Here is a 19115-nt window from a genome sequence, read left to right on the forward strand (position 1 = left end):
AGGAGCGGATGCAGGGGACTGGTCTTGCTACCATGTGGGGCTGTTAGCTTCTCTTCTGTTAGAAGAGAGCAGAGCACAGGGGACGGAGGGACAGGACATGGTTTGAACCACAGGGGCTGCCACTTGGGACTTTTCATTTATGCCACCTAATGTATTCTGTGTGTGTGTGTGTGTGTGTGCATGTGTTTCTGTGCGTCTCTGTGCTGTGTGTTTCCTGCCTACCTCCTGCTGGGTGTGGGAATCACACAGATGCACTGCACATTTCACCGCATGGTGCTTCTGAACCTTGTATGTGAACCCATGCCCTGCCCCCCCGCAAGTCAGCTCAGTAGTACAGTGATCTTACGCCCTGACCTGGGGAGATTTGGCTTGTGTGGGTGCAAACCAGTGTGTCTTCTGTATGCTTGACTCTGCCCAGATCTGTGCCTTTATATCATGTTGTCTGTATTATAAAAATAGGAGTTGATTTTTTTTTCCCCTATGGGTGTCTGGCTGGCTCTGTCAGTAGAGCATGTGACTCTTGGTATCAGGGTTGTGAGTTCAAGCTCCACATTGGGTATGGAACCTGCTTAAAAACATTTTCCCCTAAATCTGTAATGTAGTTCTAATGGGCCCCCCTCACACTGCTAGAGATTTTGAGAACGTCCCTCCAGCTCTTCAGTGACAGAGCTGTATGTTACCACCGGCCGAGAAGGGCTGGCTGTCTAGGTGAGGGGGGCCCACCGAGGTGATCAGGGGCTGAGTTCTGTTTCCAGAGCAGAAGGCTGGCTGCTGACTGCTTTCTCTCATCCCCGGACCCACTGGGACTCACAGGATGCTGCTCACACAGTTCCCAGGTGCTGCTATGCAAGTGGAAGCCTTGGGAAGGAGTCCACGTGATGGACCCAGCCCAGGGGGGGAGAGTTGACCCATCTTCTTAATGGGCTGCTGAGGAGGGGGTGGGGTGCATATCAGAGCCACACAGAGAGAGCCAGGGCTTGGGACCAACTGGAAGTGAGTCCCAGCTCCAGCTGTTATTAGCTCTGTGACCTTGGATAAGCTGCTGCAGCTTAAAAAATTTTTTTAATGTTTATTTTTGAGAGCGAGGGTGGGGGGAAGGGCAGAGAGAGGAGGAAACAAGAGAATCTCAAGCAGGCTCCAAGCTGTCAGCACAGAGTCTGACACGGGGCTTGAACCCATGAGCCATGAGATCATGACCTGAGCCAAAGTTGGACGGTCAGCTGACTAAGCCACCAGGTGCCCAGCCGCTGCAGGTTTTTGAGCCTCAGTTTCCACAGGTGCAAGATGGGAGCCACACACTCTCAAGGTGGGTACGAGGGCAGGTTCAGACGATGCACACACAGTCTCAGATACAGTAGAGGCTCAAAAAACATGAGCTACCTGAGCTGCTCCACTGGTCACCCCCAATGTGCCCTTCTTTTCTGTCACCTTTTACTCCTTCACACTCGCATGAGTGCCCACCATGCATTTCCCCAAAGCTGCAGAAAAACGCACGCTACCCTTTACTACGGAAGGTTCGTTCTGGTTAGACAGCAGCCTGGACCCTCCCTCGGCCCGGCTGTGGCCGAGACCAGAGCAGCATAGATGACAAGGCGCTGCTCCAGGCTCTCTGCTCTGCTCCCCTCAGGGGACCCTGACCTCTCAGAACATTCTCCATGGGGGATGGGCCCTACCGCCCTCCGGGGTTCTCTGGAGTCTGGGCTTGGCCCCCAATGTATCTGCTAAGCCCTAAACGTTTGCGTCCCCCCAACAAATTCACATGATGAAATCCTAACCCTACAGGGTGAGGGTGTTAGGAGGTGGGGCCTTTGGGAGGGGGTTAGGTCACGACGGTGGAGCGCTTGTGGGTGGGATCAGACTCCAGGCAGGCCACCGGAGTCTCCACCCCCGTGGTCTCTGTCTTTGCTACGTCTCCAGTTCTGACCTTCAGGGCCTCAGTTTCTCCATATTCACAGGATGGCTGTAATCATGTCCAACTCACAGGTGCTGTCAGGATTGGAGATGATGGGGCGGCGGGAAGCCGTGTCTGGCCTAGCCCTTCTTCACATACTGGGCATGATTGGTTGTGGGGTTGAGATCTTGCCTTGTAGGAAGGGGGGGGGGTGGTTCTTGGCTTGGGAATCCTGCACTGCAGATTTGTTAAGGACCATGTTTATGGGCCTGCAGTGAGGACACTTCTGTTTCTGTGTGTGTCCCCTGCTCTGTGTAAAGGACATACATGCAAGCTGGCATCAGTGTGAACAGGCCCATAAGACAGACTAAAAGATGCGTGTTAGCCCTTGATCGGAAAGGAGGAACATTTTTCTAGCAACCCGAAGTCCTGCCTTGCATAGAATTGGGTGCTGAGCTCATTCTGAGTCCCTAACAAATGAGGAAGGCAGGAAAGCATATTAAATATGAAATCCTTCCATTCACACATATTAAGCTGCACTTATTTAAAAGACAGATATTATCTGGGGAGAAGGAGGGTCAATGCTCAAGCAGGGCTCCCTGCAGCCCTTGAGGACACAGGAGTGCTGGTGGCTGGGAGTCCCCAAAGGGGCACAGAATTCCCTGGGGTGCTCCTGTGGGACAGGGGTCCTGTCTCCCCCAGGGAGGGGAGACGGAAGTTCAGATTCCAGCCTGTAAAGCCACGGCATGATGAAGCCTGCTCCTCTGTGCCCCACTGCCCCCCACTCCTGCTCACCATGCTTAGAAGGGGCACGGGGACTTAGTTCATTTCTCATAATGACAGTCCTCTCAACCGGCTCCTTAATGGTATCTCAGTCAGAGGAAACGCTCTTCCAGATCCAAGCAGGATTTACAAGGAAATGCAACAGTGTGCGTTTGCTCGTGATAATCCCTGAGTCATTGGGTATGGAAAGCCTTTAGTAATTGGTGGAGAGAATTAGCTTAAAGTTGGCATAAGACCTAGCTAGATGCATGCACGTTGTTATTTTTAAGCAGTCTGTGTGTTTAGATGCCATCAAGTTAATTAGGAAATATGTATTTGCACAGAACGTAACAAGAGTGCCACTGAACAGAAAAAAATAAATCTTCCTCCCCAAGCCTCATGTGTGCCTTCTGAATCTCCAAAGTTCTTAAAATCACCAAATGCTAAGAATATACAAATTCCTTTAAAAATGATTATTTGGTTTTCCCAATAACCGCTAGCATATAAAACCAGGTGTTTTTAACCAAGCATTTTTTCCATCATGTTTCATATCCCAATTCATTAAATTCTTTCAGAGTGAAAACATTCCAAGGTGAGTAAATGGGAGAAATAGGTAGATAAATAAATGGACAGACGGGTGGATGGATGAAATAGGTTGGTGGATGGACAGATGGATGAATGGATGCATGGGTAAAGTGTATATATGGATGGATGAGATGGAGGGATGGATGGATAGCTGGATGAAATAGGTTGGTGGAGGGATGGATGGATGAAATGGACAGATGGATGTATGGGTGAAATGGTGGATGGATGGGTGAAATAAGTAGATGGATGGAGAGAAGACTAGCACACAGATAATGTTATATTCTGTTAGAAGATGAGTGAATGATATGTACTATGATGCAAGTAAGTGACAAGATCATGTCAGTTCCACGCACAGATGTGTTGTATAGTATGATTTGTATCATATCTCTTGTGTTGCTTGTTGTGTAGGAGCATGTGCTCTGGCTGGTACCACACCATCTTGAGTCAAGCCCCGTCTCCACCAAGGCAGGGCAGCCTTGGGTGATTCTCTAACCTCATAACTTTGAGTTTCCCCATCTGTAATCTGGGCTATGAACAGTTACGCGCCTCACAGGTATGACAGAGACGGCTTGTAGGTGAATGAGAAGAAGAGTATAAAGTCCTTACGGGATGCTTGGCACATATCTGTGCTTCATAAATATAATTATTTTGCCTGATTGTTGCTATTACTCATGACTTATATGTACTTTTTATGGTAATATACATGTGCTGCGTTGTGTAACAGGAGAGGGATTTTCCTTGTGTTGTGTGTGAGTTCACTGTAGCATATGTGTTCGGGGCTGTAGTTTACGCTCGGTTGAATATGTTTTTGTTTTTGTTTTTTTTTCTGTGTGATGTGTGTGCATTTCCTCATGGCCCTTCATGTCTTTGTTTCATCGAAGGCTCTCTTGCACTGCACATGCTCCTTATGTTTTGTCAGACGTATAGACAACAGCATGGCATTGGACATAGATTTTGTTTTGGCATACGTGTCCCACTGGGATGCGTGCATAAACTGTGACATCCTGCACAGGAATGGTAGTCGCGTTGGACAGCACATCCAGCTGCTAATGCTGGATGCCACAGAGTGCTTCGTTTGGCCTGTGTGGTATTGTGTTTTAAAAAATAATTGAATTAGTTACTAACATTTTAAAAAGGAAGGTTTCACATAAAATCAGATGACTACTTTCTCTTTGATAGACTAGAAGACCCGATACTACTGCCCTTGTGTTGCCGTAAGACAATACTCAGCAGGACCTGAGGACTGACCCCTTCGGGTATGGCAGGCATTCTTCAGTGTTCCCTCACCTTGAACCCCAGGGACGTGTGCTATGTTCCTCATGCCCAGCCTGCTTTACCCATTTTCCTTTCCTCTCTGGCTTCCACAGTCATCTGGGTTTGCTAACCCTGGGTTATGAACGCACAGAATCCGGGATGTGCAGACCGCCCCCCACCCAGAAGTCCAGCACCCCCGATTCCCTGGAAGCCCCGTGCTCTTCCGGACCTGCCCGCCGCATCAGAAAGGAGCTGCTGGAGGTACTGACCCTGCTGATGGAGAAGAGCAGCCCTGGGCGGTCAGAGCACACGCCCGTGAAACAGAAGCGCAGCTTCCAGTAGAAGAGGTGCTCCCAGATGAAGGTGATGAGGCTGAGGGCCATGGCAGCCGCCAGCATGTAGAACACGCCCGCCATGTTGTCGATGTCCAGCTGACTGCTCATCACCTCGTTCTTCTCATTGTGGCAAATCCCTGTGAGCCACAGTGTCTCCAGCTCCTCCATCTCGCCTGGACAGAAGACAAGAGCCACAGGCAGTGAGGAGCAGGGCATGCGCTCTGGGGCCAGGACAGGCATGGCTGATCCACAGCTGGGCATGCAGCCTCAGGGCAAGTGCCTGAGCTCTCCAGGCCTGCACATGCTCGCTCACTGGGCGAAGCTAATAATGGTAATAATACCTACCTAATATTCGGGGGAGGATGAAATGAGATAATGGATAGTTACATACAGTTCCTGTCTTTTTTTTTTTTTTTTTTTTTTGGTAATTATTATCATTGTCTTCTGCCCTTCCTGTTTTTTCTCTGCCTGTGTCCCCCAAACTCACCCAAGCCTGGAGTAGGACAGGAGATGAACTGGCAGCTCCTGCCGTGGAAAGTCTCACATTCGATTTACGACCCATCACTTCCTAGCTGCTTCAGAACCACGGCTCTCCTGTCTGTGAAATGGATCTAAAATTTTTTTTTTAAATGTTTTATTTCTTTTTGAGACACAGACAGCATGAACAGAGACGGGGCAGAGAGAGAGAGGGGGACACAGAATCTCAAGCAGGCTCCATGCTCTGAGCTGTCAGCACAGAGCCTGATGTGGGGCTTGAACTCACGGACTCTGATATCATGACCTGAGCCAAAGTCAGACACTCAACTGACTGAGCCACCCAGGCACCCCGAAATGGATTTAATAATAGTGCATATTTACTAGAGTTCTGGCGAGGACCAAATGAGCTGACACGTGGAACCTTCCTAAAGGTAGTGCCCGGCTCCCGGTAAGTGTTCATAGATAGTAGTGTTCACGGGATCGTTCTGAAGGCCTGGCACATGGTGGCCCTCAAATATATTAGTTTCTTCTTTCATCTTCCTTTAGAACATCTGGGGTTATCTGGAGAAGTCGCCGACTACCAGGGCACTTAGGGCAGAAAGCACTAACAGGAAAGAGACTTCTCAATCAGCTCTGAATGGCTCATTGCAAACTAAACACCTTGCCACTTCAGGTAGCTAGAGAAGCAGGTGGGGTTTTCAATGGAAAAGAAAAAGTAGGCGTGCTTAGCATTATTTTCTCTCTTTTATGTGCGTTTTATCCAGCTGCCATTTAGGAGGAAATTCTATGATCTAAACATCTAGCAATTAAACTAACTGTCTAGCAATTCACTAAACTATGGCACTTCAGACTTTAAAAATTATCCTTCAAGGACAGTGAAAATCAAAGAAAACATATAATGTTAAATGGGAAGTATGATTTTGATGTGTGTGTTTGTGTGTGTGTCTAAGATATAATATGAAACAGGCAAAGAAAAGTAAAGGGAATACTGCAGATGTTTCTTTGATTCCCTTTTGAAGAAGTTAGCACAAATATTGCTTTCATGCTCCTTTTTTTAAGTTTTAGGAAATAGGTATGCCATGCTTTTGGTTTGCTCTCACTCTTGAATGATTGGGCTGAACAGAGAAATCGAGGTGGATAATGACTGTTTCTGGACCTTTTGAAGATGTCACTGAGTTTTCTTCTGATCTCAAGTACAGTCGTTGAGGAGTCGGTGAGTAATCTAATTGTTGCTATTTTCTATGCAATCCATGCTTTCTCTCTGATTGTTTTTGAGACTTCCCTTTTGTCTTTGGTGTGGGATTGAGGTGTGGATTTGCCTTACAATTTGTTCTGCCGGTGGTGTTCTTCGATGTGTGACTTACAACGTTAATTCTGGAAAAATCTCCCCCATTCTTACTTTGAATATCAACTCTCCCTCTCCCCCCATTTGTAAAAAATTAATAGACATTACTTTCTAGAGTAGTTTGAGGGTTACAGAAAAATTGAGAAGTACAGTGGGTACTTCAAGTTCCCATACACTCCTCTTCTTCATCCCCCTAGTTGCCTCTATTAACATCTGACACGGGTTTGGTAATTTTTTTTTTTTTTTTTTTTTTACAATTCATGAACCAGTCTTGATACATTATTATAAGCTAAATTCCACAGTTCGCATTAGGATTCATGCCTCATGTTGTACGGTTCTGTGGGTTTTGCCCAATGCTTAATGCCATGTATCTGTCATTACAGTATCATACAGAAGAGTTACACTACCCTAAAATTCTACTTGTGTGCCCCCGATTCAACTCTACTTACACCCCAATCCAACCTCTGACAAGCTCTGATCTTTTAATGGTCTTTATAGTGTTGCCTTTTCCAGAAAACCCCATGGTTGGAACCATAAGGCATATAGTAGCCTTTCGATAGGCTTCTTTCATAGTAACAACATGCATCTTTTCTAAACGTGAGCAGTCATCTGATTTATAAAAACATGCAACAAAATTTAAAATGATACAAAATATCAATTTCAAAACAACACCAAAAAGCGAGCATATTTAACTGTACTCAGCCCATAACAGAGCAAACCAGTAAGTGGAATAATTCACACTATAGTGTATTGATTGCTATATGAACTGGCAACAGTAAAAGTTGGCAAGTGAAGGCAGAAGAACTCCATTAACAATTAGAAATGAGGGGCTCCATAATCATCTAGGATCCGTTCAATGTTGTACTTATGGCTAGAAATGCACATGATGGGAATGCCAGGGATCTCCTGGATCCTTCTTTGAAGCTCCTGATCAGCTGTGGCCACAGTGTAGCGCTTGTGCTGAGAACAGTGTGCATTTAAGTTCCCCCACGTCCTTCCATGGCTTGACAGCTTTCTTTTTATTTGTGAGTAATTTTCCATCACATAGATGCACAGTTTGCTCCTCTTCCCTGTACTGAAGGACATCTTGGCTGCTTCCAACTTTTGGCAATTAGGAATAATGCCGCCATAAACATCTGTGTGCAGGTTTTCGTGTGGACATATTTTCAGCTCATTTGGGTGAAGACCTAGGAGCATGATGGCGGGATTGTATGGTAAGAATATGTTTAGCCTCGTGGGCAACTGCCAAACCCTTTTCCATAGTGGCTGTGCCATTTTGTGTCCTCTGCTGAGCTCCCGTTGCTCTACGTCCTTGTTAGCATTTAACAGTGTTGTCAGTGTTTTGGGTTTTAGCCGTTCTAATAAGGTGCATTGTGGTTTCGCATTGTTCTCATCTGCAAGCCCCTAAGGACCCGTGATAATTCTATCTTTTCTTTTCTTCTGAAAATCGTGTTTAAAATATTCTAAACCTCCTTGTTCTGTTTTCTGGGTGATTCACTTTGCTTTAGTATTTTCTGTCCTGCAGTTAGCTGCTTCCCGCAGATCTATTTTCCAGCTCATTTATTCTTTCATTAGTAATAGTTAGCATTATGCTTTCATTTGATCTGTTTTAATTGTGATATTCATCTGGCCATTTTAAAATTCTGCCCGTTCGTTTTTATCCTCATGTCTCATTCTTCTGTTAGTATTGAAGAAAAAGTCTACATTTAATCATTTCAAACCCACCCAGCATCTTTTAGATTATTCTCAGATTATGCTGTCTGCCTCCTCCCCCCTCTTTCTTGGGAATCACATACGTCTGGTTGCTGTGTGTGCTGACCTCATGGTGGATTTCTTCCTTGTGCTATTTGTAGCTTTTGAGTTTGAGCTAATATTCAGCAGAGTTGTTCTCTTCCTAAAGCATGGGGCCCCCAAGCGCGCTGGGCGACAGGAACGTTCTTATGGTGCGGTTCTGAGTGTGTTTCTTTGATGGTTCCATAAACTCCCAATGGACTAGTTTCTGTATGAAAAAAAAGATGACTGTCTTTGCCACACCATTTAGTGTACATTAGGAATTCTATATTCATTTAGGTTTTTTTAGAAAAACATATTTCTTTTGGAGGGCGGATAGCACAAGCAAGGAAGGGGCAGAAAGAGGAGGAGAGCTCTGCACTGTCTTGACAGCAGTGAGCCCGATGTGGGGCTCAAACCCACAAACCGTGAGATCACGACCTGAGCTGAAGTCAGATGCTTAGCCGACTGAGCCACCAGGCGCCCCGATATTCATTTAGGCTTTAATTTCTCACTCAGAGCTTCAAACAGATGGCAAGACTTCTTTTACTTTCTTCACGTTGATGAACGGCTTTTACTAGCCTTTTCACAGATGCACTGATTCACTAGAGGTCTCAGATTTATGTATCATTTTCTCTCCCCCAGGTGGATGTTGAAGCCTCCGTCTCCACCCCTACTGCCTACATCCCCCGAGGCCGCTGCGCCTCAGCAGAAAAGTGCACTGAGAATATTCCATATTCCCTGTTTTCTTTTGATCTTTACTGTGCTTTGTGGGAGCGAGAATGTGCATGCGTGCCAACGTACGTGCAAGTGTGCATGCGCGTACATATGCACATGTGCGTGCAGATGTGTGCACATGTGCGTGCTTCTCATCCTGCCCTGTGATGTGTTTGTAGCATGAAAGGGGCTCCCGTTGATTTAGTCTCCATTGTACCACAACCACAGCCATACAGGCCTATAAAACTTCTGTTATCAGGGCTAAAAAACATTCATATTTATGGGGGGAGAAAATAGAAAACCTGTCCCTTTGTAAGTTCATCAGTGGTGCAGGCGCAATTATGGGAAGGGCCATCTCAGTTTCAATTCCTTTCCTCCCAACAGCCCCCAGAGCTTTCACAGGATCACTCTTGTCCCGGGAGCCTGTGTGTTACCATCTAAGTGTCCAGCCAACACCCCCATCTGCTCATCCAAACTCTTCTACGTAACTGCTTCCTCTTCTCAAAACAACAACAACAACAAAAACCAAAAAACCCGATGCCATCCCTTCAAAACTACACCCTGCTGTGACTTTCCTCTCCCTTTGGAGTTTGTGAAGACACCAAAGTGAGTCTTCTTGCCATGTTTTGTATACCCGGAACAGGGTCAGTCTGAGTAATGAAGAAACATCATTACATTCCTTTCATGATGTAAATACAAAGGTCTGTCTTCTGCCTTCTCCCCAAACCCCTGTCTTTGAATAAGTCAACTCGGTAAACCAGAACCTGTCGCGGAAGGAGGGCGAATGCACATTTCTCAATCCCAGTTACAGCCTGTTCCAATCATTTTGCAGTTATTCCTTTCCTGCCTTGTGGCTTTGTACTAGTTCACTGAACTGTAGTTCAAATACTTTCTTATTTCGTTTTTAATTTACTCAAGTATATTGTAATCTCCTTGGGGGAGATCAGGGACCGTGTTTCGTGATTTTGATATTTTTCATAGCCTGCAGCTCAAAGCAAGCACTGAATCCCTATTTTCTGTTTCTATTTCTTTCCCTGAATCCCGGGGCTTAAATTAGGCAGCACCGCAAACATGTTCAGATCTGCTGGGTGAGTTTTTCTGCCATATAAATAGAGGAAACACAGATCAAAAGGAAGCTTGCCGGGGGCTCGGGAGTAAGGGGCTGAGAAGTATGCGTGTCCTCAGCCGGGGTGAAGCGGCAAGGGCCATTTTTCGAGGGAGCAGCTCTATGATGCTCATTCCACTCCCCATTTCTTCCATTACAAAGAGGCCACGATCTTTGTCAATGTGGTCGTGTGAGCTAGAGCTGGTAAGTGGGACAATGCAGTCTGTCTGCTGAAGCAGGCTCATTCTTGCTGGTAATACAAGGAGCCTGAACCGTTGTGGATTTGGACCCAGGCCACACTGGCTTCCTCCTTGCACCTGAGAGGACAGGTCCCTGCCTGATGCTGCAAGTCCCCCCAACCCCTATCTCTATACCTCTAAGGGCAGGAAGCTCACAAGCACCTGAGAACACCTCTCCATCCGTGCAAGTCACACTTGTTCAAAAGTTCTTCCTGTATCTGTCTTCAGGGGGGAACATGTCTGCCACAGGTACTCCCGCCAAACTGAGTTCTGTCCCATCCTGAGATAGGCTGTAAGGCCAGTACACAGAGCGGGCATCCCAGCTCTCTCCCATCCCAGTGTTGCCATGAAAAGGCAGAGTGTCAGGGCTTTGAGAGGCAGGAGCCAGAAAGATGTAAAATCTAAAAGGGAATAGGCGAGAATAATTGAGACAGAGTCGTGCATATGCCTGAGACTTGATTCCATTAGCTGCTTGGATGCTGCTCTAAGAGGCTGCCTGGTACGTATCCAGCCACTCGCTCACAAGGTACAAGCCATGGTTTTCTAGTTTGCAGAAAGGAATCGATGCAAATTCAAGTAGACACCATCCTGAAAATCACAAAAATCATATTTCAGGTAGAAAACACCAGGATGAGCCTCAGAAGGGAGTGCCCTTCCCTGACGGGTTTGGGGACCACGTCCAGGCACGCTGTGGGGTCTAGACCGCCACAGGAGGTGGGATCCGAGTCTTAACGACCTGTTTGACCTTGATCCAGGTACTCTGTTTACCTACCCATCCACTCATGCATTCCTTAACCTATTTTCCTATTCTCTTATTTAACAAAGTTACATAAATTCCCTTCCATTTCAGGCACTGTACCAGGAGCTTCCAAAATTAACCCATGCAACTCTCCTATCAACCCAGTGTGTCTTGTGCCAACACCACAACCGTTTTACAGACAAGGCAGAGAGAGGAATCTGCGTGGTCTCTCTAGCCCCTACCAAAGGGCTCACGACAGTATTTACCTCCTACGAGTCGTGCTGGAAATCAGTGAGGTCAGGTGTACACTGAGCCTGGCCCACACTCAGTAAGTACTGTTGGAGATGCTGTTATTTCCTGCCTGAAGCCAGGGCAGCTGGGGGCGTGGGGGTGGGTGTCCTGCCCCTCCTTTGCCCTGCCAACTTGCAGAGTCTGCGATTCCAGGAAGGCATGACAGAGAGGAGGCTCAGCCCTCCAAGAGGAATCAGTTATGTCCAAAGTAAGAGAAATCAGTTCCTTATTTGCCCTCAGACTCCTTCTCTGCACTTCCAGAGGGACTGCAGTAGCTTTTCAGATTAGATTTCATTCTGCTCCGTAAGACGGTCTGAGAGCTGAGGGGATTGCTTCGGGAAAAGATTTTATAGCATGCGGTGTGACTAGCCTTCAGACTTCCTGAGCATTGCTCCCCCGAGGTTGGTCATAAAAAGTTCATTTTGAACCTGTACCCTTTAGGCTTTGTCCAGGGCCTGAAAATGTGCTGCGATACATCTTCTAACACCAGCCCCACCGCAGACCCTCGCAGGCACACATCCACATACTGCTTTTCTTGGTTTCTGGCCAATGCGCCTGACCCCAGGCAGTGATGTGCTGCAGAGATGCGCTGTGTGGTTTGAAGCTGGGTTGTGATGCCCTCTTTCATTTCTAGTCAAGGAAGCTGACGCTCTTTGGTTCTCCGAGGACTTCATTTGGTCTTGCTTTGCTCCCTCATTCATTCATTCATTCATTCGCTCATTCATTCATCGAGGAAAGAACATTTCTAAAGCGTTTGGCATGTGGCCGGCGGCACCTCTGTATTTTCATGCAGAGACAAATCACACGTAGTCTTCCGGCTCCGCGAGCTCTGAGTCCTCTGGGAGACAGCAGCCTGCAAACCAGTTAATTCTGGCGAGAGGAGATGATGGACGTGGCATGGGGCTTGAGGCAGGAAGAAACATGGGGCATCTGGACATCAGAGAGAGGTGCAGAATTTGGGGGGAGGAAGAAGTGCTCAAAGGGGGGGCCAGTCGCAAAGGGCCCAGCTTTCGTGTCAAGGAGCTGGGGTGCCTTGGGGGGACACTGGAGGAGACCAGGTGTATGCTTGCTGGGACACAAGATTCTCCAGTTGCTGTCTCCCCACATGTAACCTAAGGCAGGCTGTTACAGGTGGGCTGGCGTTGGCAGATTTGAACAACGGGGCAACTGTGCGGAGGTCTCCAGTAAATTCCATCTCCGTGTCAGAATCCCTGTTGGAGTCCTGTCTGGTCTCAGGGGTGGGCGGAACATGGGGATGAAACTCTCCTGCTCCGAGGATATGTGTTAACTGGAGAGAACTCCATTTGCAGGAAACCACTGATAAGGATTCACTGGGAAGTGTCATCCTCATCACCATCTCCTGTAACAGTTTACTCTGGATATACCACCTGCATGGGATCATGCTGAAAACCCGCCAGTGGCTACCTCTGCCTTGCAGCTCAGCGGTCTCCACTTCCAGGAAGTCTTCTCTGATTGCACAAGGATGGGGGTTTCTCTTTCCACAACATCCTGGGCCTTTCGTCAATAGGGAATCTGTCACACTCCAGTATAGGTGCCACTTGCTGCCACTTGCTTCTAAGGCCTCCCCAATGGGAGTGAGTTTATGCAGGGTGGGCATGCTGCCCTAGTCTTCTCGTTGGCCCAGTCCCTGGCACAGGGCTGGATACACAGAGGATCCAGACACCTGTGTTGACTGTAGATGACATGAGGCTCCTCTCCTTGATGAGCTTGTGACACACTGTTCTGAGCATCAGCATCCGCCAGAGAGAGGAAGGAATCCATCAAGTCCCAAGCAGAGGGGTCAGGAATGATTTGTGAAGGCCAGAAATCAAGGCCGACTCTTGGGCAAGCAAGTTGTGATCAGGGATCCTAGCAGAGGTTTGGTGGTTCCCCACAGGGAACTGACTTCCATCTATAGCCGGAAGACGTCAGGATGGTGTCACTGCCAATCCCATTAAGGTTCTGCTGTGAACACCAAGAGGGGAGCTGACCCCATTTCCATCCCGTTTCATGTCTTGCCCAGGGATTGGGCACTTCATGTTTCTCAGAAGCCCGAATGGAATTGGAAATGGCAAAGGAACAGTTTTCTTTGTCGAAAATCTAGGGCACCATCATTGACAGGCTCATGCTTGGGACGAGAACAGATTCGGTCCCTGTGAGCTCTGAACTGCGGTCCCCGGAGTGAGGACAGCTTGGGGTCTGCAGGGTTGCGACCACGTGTTTGCCTTGTCTGGCTGCCCTGGAAGGAAAGGGCTGGTCAGGCCTGGGATGGAGTCTGTGGACCTGGAACAGAGTGAAATCAGCGAGATCATTCGATTACTGACCTCGGTGCCTTAGCTTCATTAATTTTATACTCTTGACTCAAAGACAGGTGACCTTGGATCTGTAAATAAGAGCATTCCAAAGCCCAGGACCTCCATATCCATGACCTATGAGGGTCACTGAACAATTTGCTGGAGAGAAAAAAAAAATAACTTTGGTGGTTGGGGGCGGGGGGATAGTACAAGAATCTGGACACAAACAGACTAAATCTGGAAGATGCATCTCCCTTATTTAAATGTCAGAATATTCCATTTCTGTATAATGCTGAGAAGTCACAAAAGCAAAATAAAAATAGGGCCAAGCTTAAAAGCACCCAGTTAGATGCGGAGACAGGCTGTCTTTGGCATAAATGTTTTACTACCACCTTTGAGCTATAATCTCTGCTCTGTGGACAGAGCCCCGAGTGCCACACAGGGCCGTGCTGCTGGTCGCCATCTGGCTGACGTTTCACAGGCCACACGATCAACCGTGCAATGTAGAGTTGGGGGATTTTAGACACACAGGTCCCCAGTCTGTGTGTTCTTGAAGAAGGGAAAGGAAAAAGAGTGTAGAGGATGGGCCCTCCCCATCAACCTCAGACAACATACATGGTCGCAATTCTCTAACAGAGGGTGGGGGTGGGGAGACCTAATTCTCGAGAGTCCACCTGCAAGAAAAATGGCAAGATGTTGAGGAAATCGCACGCGTGCCAAGCACCTCTGGAGTCTGCTTACTCCATTTGTCTCTCACACATACGGATGGTCAAGTGCCATGGCTCAGCAGGCCTACGCGCTTGTGGGCATAAATGAATTCACAGTAACATTTTGACAATTGCACATTTCCCCCATCAATAGCCTGAAAATCCTAGGACACATCTTGTATGAGTGTGAGAGCTTTTTAATACTACGAAGGGGTCCTTGTGTCTTAAAAGGCTATAGATGTAAGGGGGTGGGGGGAGAGGTGTAGAAAAGAATGGGAGTAATCCCACATCCCAGGTTGAGGAAGATCTTTCTTTCAGCAAGTAAAATGGCATTGCTACTTTTTGGTTCCTTTTTTATTGAAGGGCGGTCAAAAAGATTCCTGAGACTATAGAGTCCTTAAGCAGAGGGGATCCCATCCCTTGTCCCTTTTATCCGCATTCCTCATCATCGAGGACAGGGCAGGGACTTAAAGGGCACTCAAGACTTGGTTGTGGCATGGAGGAGAACGAGGAGAAGGTGGGAAGGAAAGCAGAGGGGAGAGGAAGAGAAGGAAGGAGGAGAATGGAGAAGAACAGAAAGGGGATATAGACCTTTACAAGAAGGCCCCTGTATCTGCTGTCAGTGCTGTCCATAAGCAGAGGGGACGGAAGACCCAGTCGGTTTATGGAGAGGGTGGGCTACCATTTAAGAGAGCTCTCAGACCTCTGTGATGACAGCCCCCTTCCTTCGTTAGGAGCAGTGGTGTTCCTCTGGCCTCCTCTTTCTTCTCCAAAGTCTGAAGTACCAGAAGGGATAAGAAAGACCATTGCCGAGGAGTAGGAGAGTGGATAGGGATGGGGGCATGGTTAGACTCAGATGTCAACTCAGGAAAGTACGTGGGGCAGACCCCACAGTCCTCTCACTGCAGTCTACACAAGAAGGAAGACAGAGAAGGAATCGGGGGTGTCTAAACCAGGGGCTATGATCGTATAAGAACATCATGTGCCATAATGCACATGCCTAGAGTTCAATTACACAAGCCCGCTTTGCCTCTCTCCTAGAAGGGAGAAACAGGGCACTAAGAAACTACCGGAACCACATGCTCTGCTGATGGGAACGTAAGCTGGCTGTACTTTCCCTGCTGATTGTTTGGAAGTGTGTACCGGAACAGAGTTTATGCACATTCTGTGACCCAGCAATTTCATTTGTAGGTATATCCCCAATTAAGTGCCTCCATGCATCAGAAATGTACAAGAATGTTCGAAGCAGACAAAATTGCAAAGTAACACAAATGTGCATTGACAGCAAAAGTATAAATAAGTTCCAGTATGTTCATATAACGGAATGCCATGCAGTCATAAATAAATAGCTTTAGTTATATGCATTAATATGGATTAATGCACTAAAAGATACAGATGAATATGTGTTGTATGATTTTACCACTTATTTGAAGTTCAAAAGGAGGCGAAACCTATCTGTATTCCTGAAGGGAAAGGAGGTGGTCACTTTGGGTGGGGGGGGAATATTAGCTGGGAGTTTTCTAGGGTGTTGGTCATGTTCTAGATCCTTATTTGGGTGGCAGCTACACAGCTGTATAAAAATTAATTGGACATGGGGATTTGTGCAACACAATGAATGTAATAATTTGTAGAAGGAAAAAAAGCAACTGGCAAAGTGTAGGTGTGGAGGTATAAGGCATTCTCCCATTTTGGGGGACAAGAGAGAAAATAATAAGAGGAAGAAAAAAGACTTTCTAAACCAGAAAGAAAAAGAACCCTCATTATTTTTTAGAAACATGAAATTTTTTTTTTACAAAGAAAAAGTCTTTAAAGGATAAAGAGGGATGCATTACATTAAATTCTTCCATATTATTGGAATTATCTAAAAAGAACATTTTGGACTTTTATGATTGAAGCCAGAAGTCACCAGTCTTTCTATAAAGGTCTAATTAGTAAATAGTCTCAGCTTCGCGGGCCATCTGGTCTCCATCATAATGACTCAGCTCTGCCCCTGCAGGACAAAAGCATCCTCAGACATGCATGGTGAATTAAAAGGATGTGTCTGTGTTCCAATAAAACTTTATTGACAAAAGCCGGCAACAGGCCAATGTGGGCCATAGTTAGCAGAATCCTGATTTAAGCAATTAAAAAAAATGAAAAAAAGTTTTTAAAAAAGTATATATATGAACAAGAAGAAATCCCAATTTAAGGAGATTGTTATCATTGTTACGATCTATGATACTTGCTGAGTACCTACCATTTGATGGGCACCATACCTAGCAGATCTTGTACGTTGTATCATTCAACTTGGTGAGATTGGTGCCATTATAATCCTAGTATAAAGAGGATTGTGGCCCTTACAAAGGATAAGTAACTTTCCCCAGGCCGTGGTGCTAGTGGACATCAGTTATATTTGAACCCAAAGCCTTTGGTCTTCACCATACCCCATATGTTGCTACATTTAGGACTNATAACTTTCCCCAGGCCGTGGTGCTAGTGGACATCAGTTGTTATATTTGAACCCAAAGCCTTTGGTCTTCACCATACCCCATATGTTGCTACATTCAGGACTTCTTTTGCTGTGAAATATTACAACCAAAGTCTTAATAAGTTACTTAGATATACAAACTGTCCATAAAAATCTATATGTAAAAATAGTTAAATGTTCCCAAAATGGGAAAAGACAACTTACAGGGTTTTTTTTTTTTTCTTCATTTTCACTACTATTCAAAGGAAATCAAATTCAGGCAAATCTAAGATCGCACATGCTCCTTCTAAAACAGCAAAAAGAGCCATAAATGCTCGAAGCTGCTTGACTGTTTGAAAACTGGTACGTTGGTGCATTATTAGTAGTGCTTTTAGATGGGAACAAACTTTTGGGGCATTAATAGGACACTATTAGATCGAGATTCCTAGAGATGTTTATAGCATCAACCCTTCGAATTCTACCTCCAAGAGTTTGTTACAAATAGACAATTAAAAAAGAAGCCAGTTAAGCACCCAACTTTTGGTTTTGGCTCAGGTCATGATCTCACTGTGAGACTGAGTCTGGTGTCAGGCTCTGTGCTGACAGTGCAGAGCCTGCTTGGGATTCTCACTCCCCTTCTCTTTGTCTCTGCTTCTGTCTCTCTTCCTTTCTTTCTAAATAAATAAATGTTAAAATAAATAGGTATGAACACGTTCCTTCCATCACTATATATACTAGGAAAAAAAAAAGAAACTTTTAATATTAGCAAAATAATGTAGGGGCCCCTGGGTGGCTCAGTTAGTTGAGCATCCTACTCTTGATTTTGGCTTAGGTCAAGATCTCACAGTTTGTGAGATTGAGCCCTGCACTGGAATTTCTCTCTCCCTCTCTCTCTCTGCCCTTCCCCGGCTCACATGTGTGTGATCTCTCTCAAAATAAACATTTTTTAAAAAGGGAAAATAATGAATTATGGTTTCATAATGGTTATGACATTTTATACACCGTTTAAAATAACTGAGGACTAGACGATGTAATGACATGAAAAAAGTTTAAATTACAATGTAAATGAACAGAGTGGAATATAAAAGTGTATATAACCAATTCTTTTTCTAATTTTTTTTTTTTGAGAAAGAACATGAGAGAGGGAGGGGCAGAGAGAGAGGGAGACACAGAATCCGAAGCAGGCTCTAGGTTCTGAGCTGTCAGCACAGAGCCCGACGCGGGGCTCAAACCCACGAACGTGAGATCATGACCTGAACTGAAGTTGGACATTTAACTGACTGTGACACTCAGGTGCCCCAATATATAACCAATTCTTATATGTATCTAAAGCAATGTTTCTGCATGAAAAAAGACCAGAAGGTAATATGTAAACTGAAAATAATCCTGTTAAGGTAGTAAATGGGGTGATTTTAATAGGGACATTACATTGCCTTTCCAAATAAGTGTTTAAAAAACGTAGACTGAAAGGGATTTGGGAGCCCGTGTTTATCCATCCTGTAATTCCCACATCGGGTTCTGTGACATCAGTGTTTGACTTACCAGCAAGCCATTCATTATGTCTTATTTCAACTCTGACGGCTCTCTTGACATTTGACTTTCCCTGGTTTGAGCGATTCACCGTTTGTCAGGCACGAATTTGGCACCGCTGACCTTGTTCTAATCCTGGCATCAGATTGATGATAAACACTGCAGCTCTGAATCTCAGGGGACCTATCGGGAAAGTCACTGCTAACTTAGGCGCATGGAAACTCTCCAGCATGGAGGGAAAGTCAATGGCCCTCCAGGATATTTATGGATTTTATCTGTTTCTTAAGTGCTGTTCCATTATTATTCCAAATATGTCTCTAGTTAAAATTAGGAGGGAGATAAACAAGTCTAATTTTTACGGTACCATCTGGTCACAGGCCAGTGAAGAAGCACTTAAACCCTTTATTGCTAATCTAGGCTGAGGACGGACACATTTCTTCCTTTCAGAACATTCCGCTTCAGAATGCACAGTCTGCCGTGAAGCTAGGTTTTCCGTCACAGGAGGGTCAAAGGGACTTGGTTGCTGGGGCATCCAAATGGTCACTGAGGACCACGCCCTATGGGTAAATGGCATCAAAGCTGCCATTCTGTGTATATGTGAGGTCTGTGTGCCTCCACATGGAGGCTC

At 46.0% G+C, this 19115-nt stretch overlaps 1 protein-coding gene across 1 annotated transcript in view; it reads right to left on the reverse strand.

Moving 5' to 3' along the window:
* GRIN2A (glutamate ionotropic receptor NMDA type subunit 2A) overlaps positions 1–19115 on the reverse strand; it is a 364034-nt gene that overhangs the window by 2837 nt on the left and 342082 nt on the right. Inside the window, exon 11 of the mRNA XM_077773268.1 lies at positions 4762–5000. Coding sequence (XP_077629394.1) covers positions 4762–5000 — 239 coding nt within the window. The remainder of the gene's footprint in view (positions 1–4761; positions 5001–19115) is intronic.

This window comes from Crocuta crocuta, unplaced genomic scaffold (genome assembly GCF_008692635.1).
Source record: "Crocuta crocuta isolate KB4526 unplaced genomic scaffold, BGI_CrCroc_1.0 scaffold16, whole genome shotgun sequence".
Classification (NCBI taxonomy): Eukaryota; Metazoa; Chordata; class Mammalia; order Carnivora; family Hyaenidae; genus Crocuta; species Crocuta crocuta.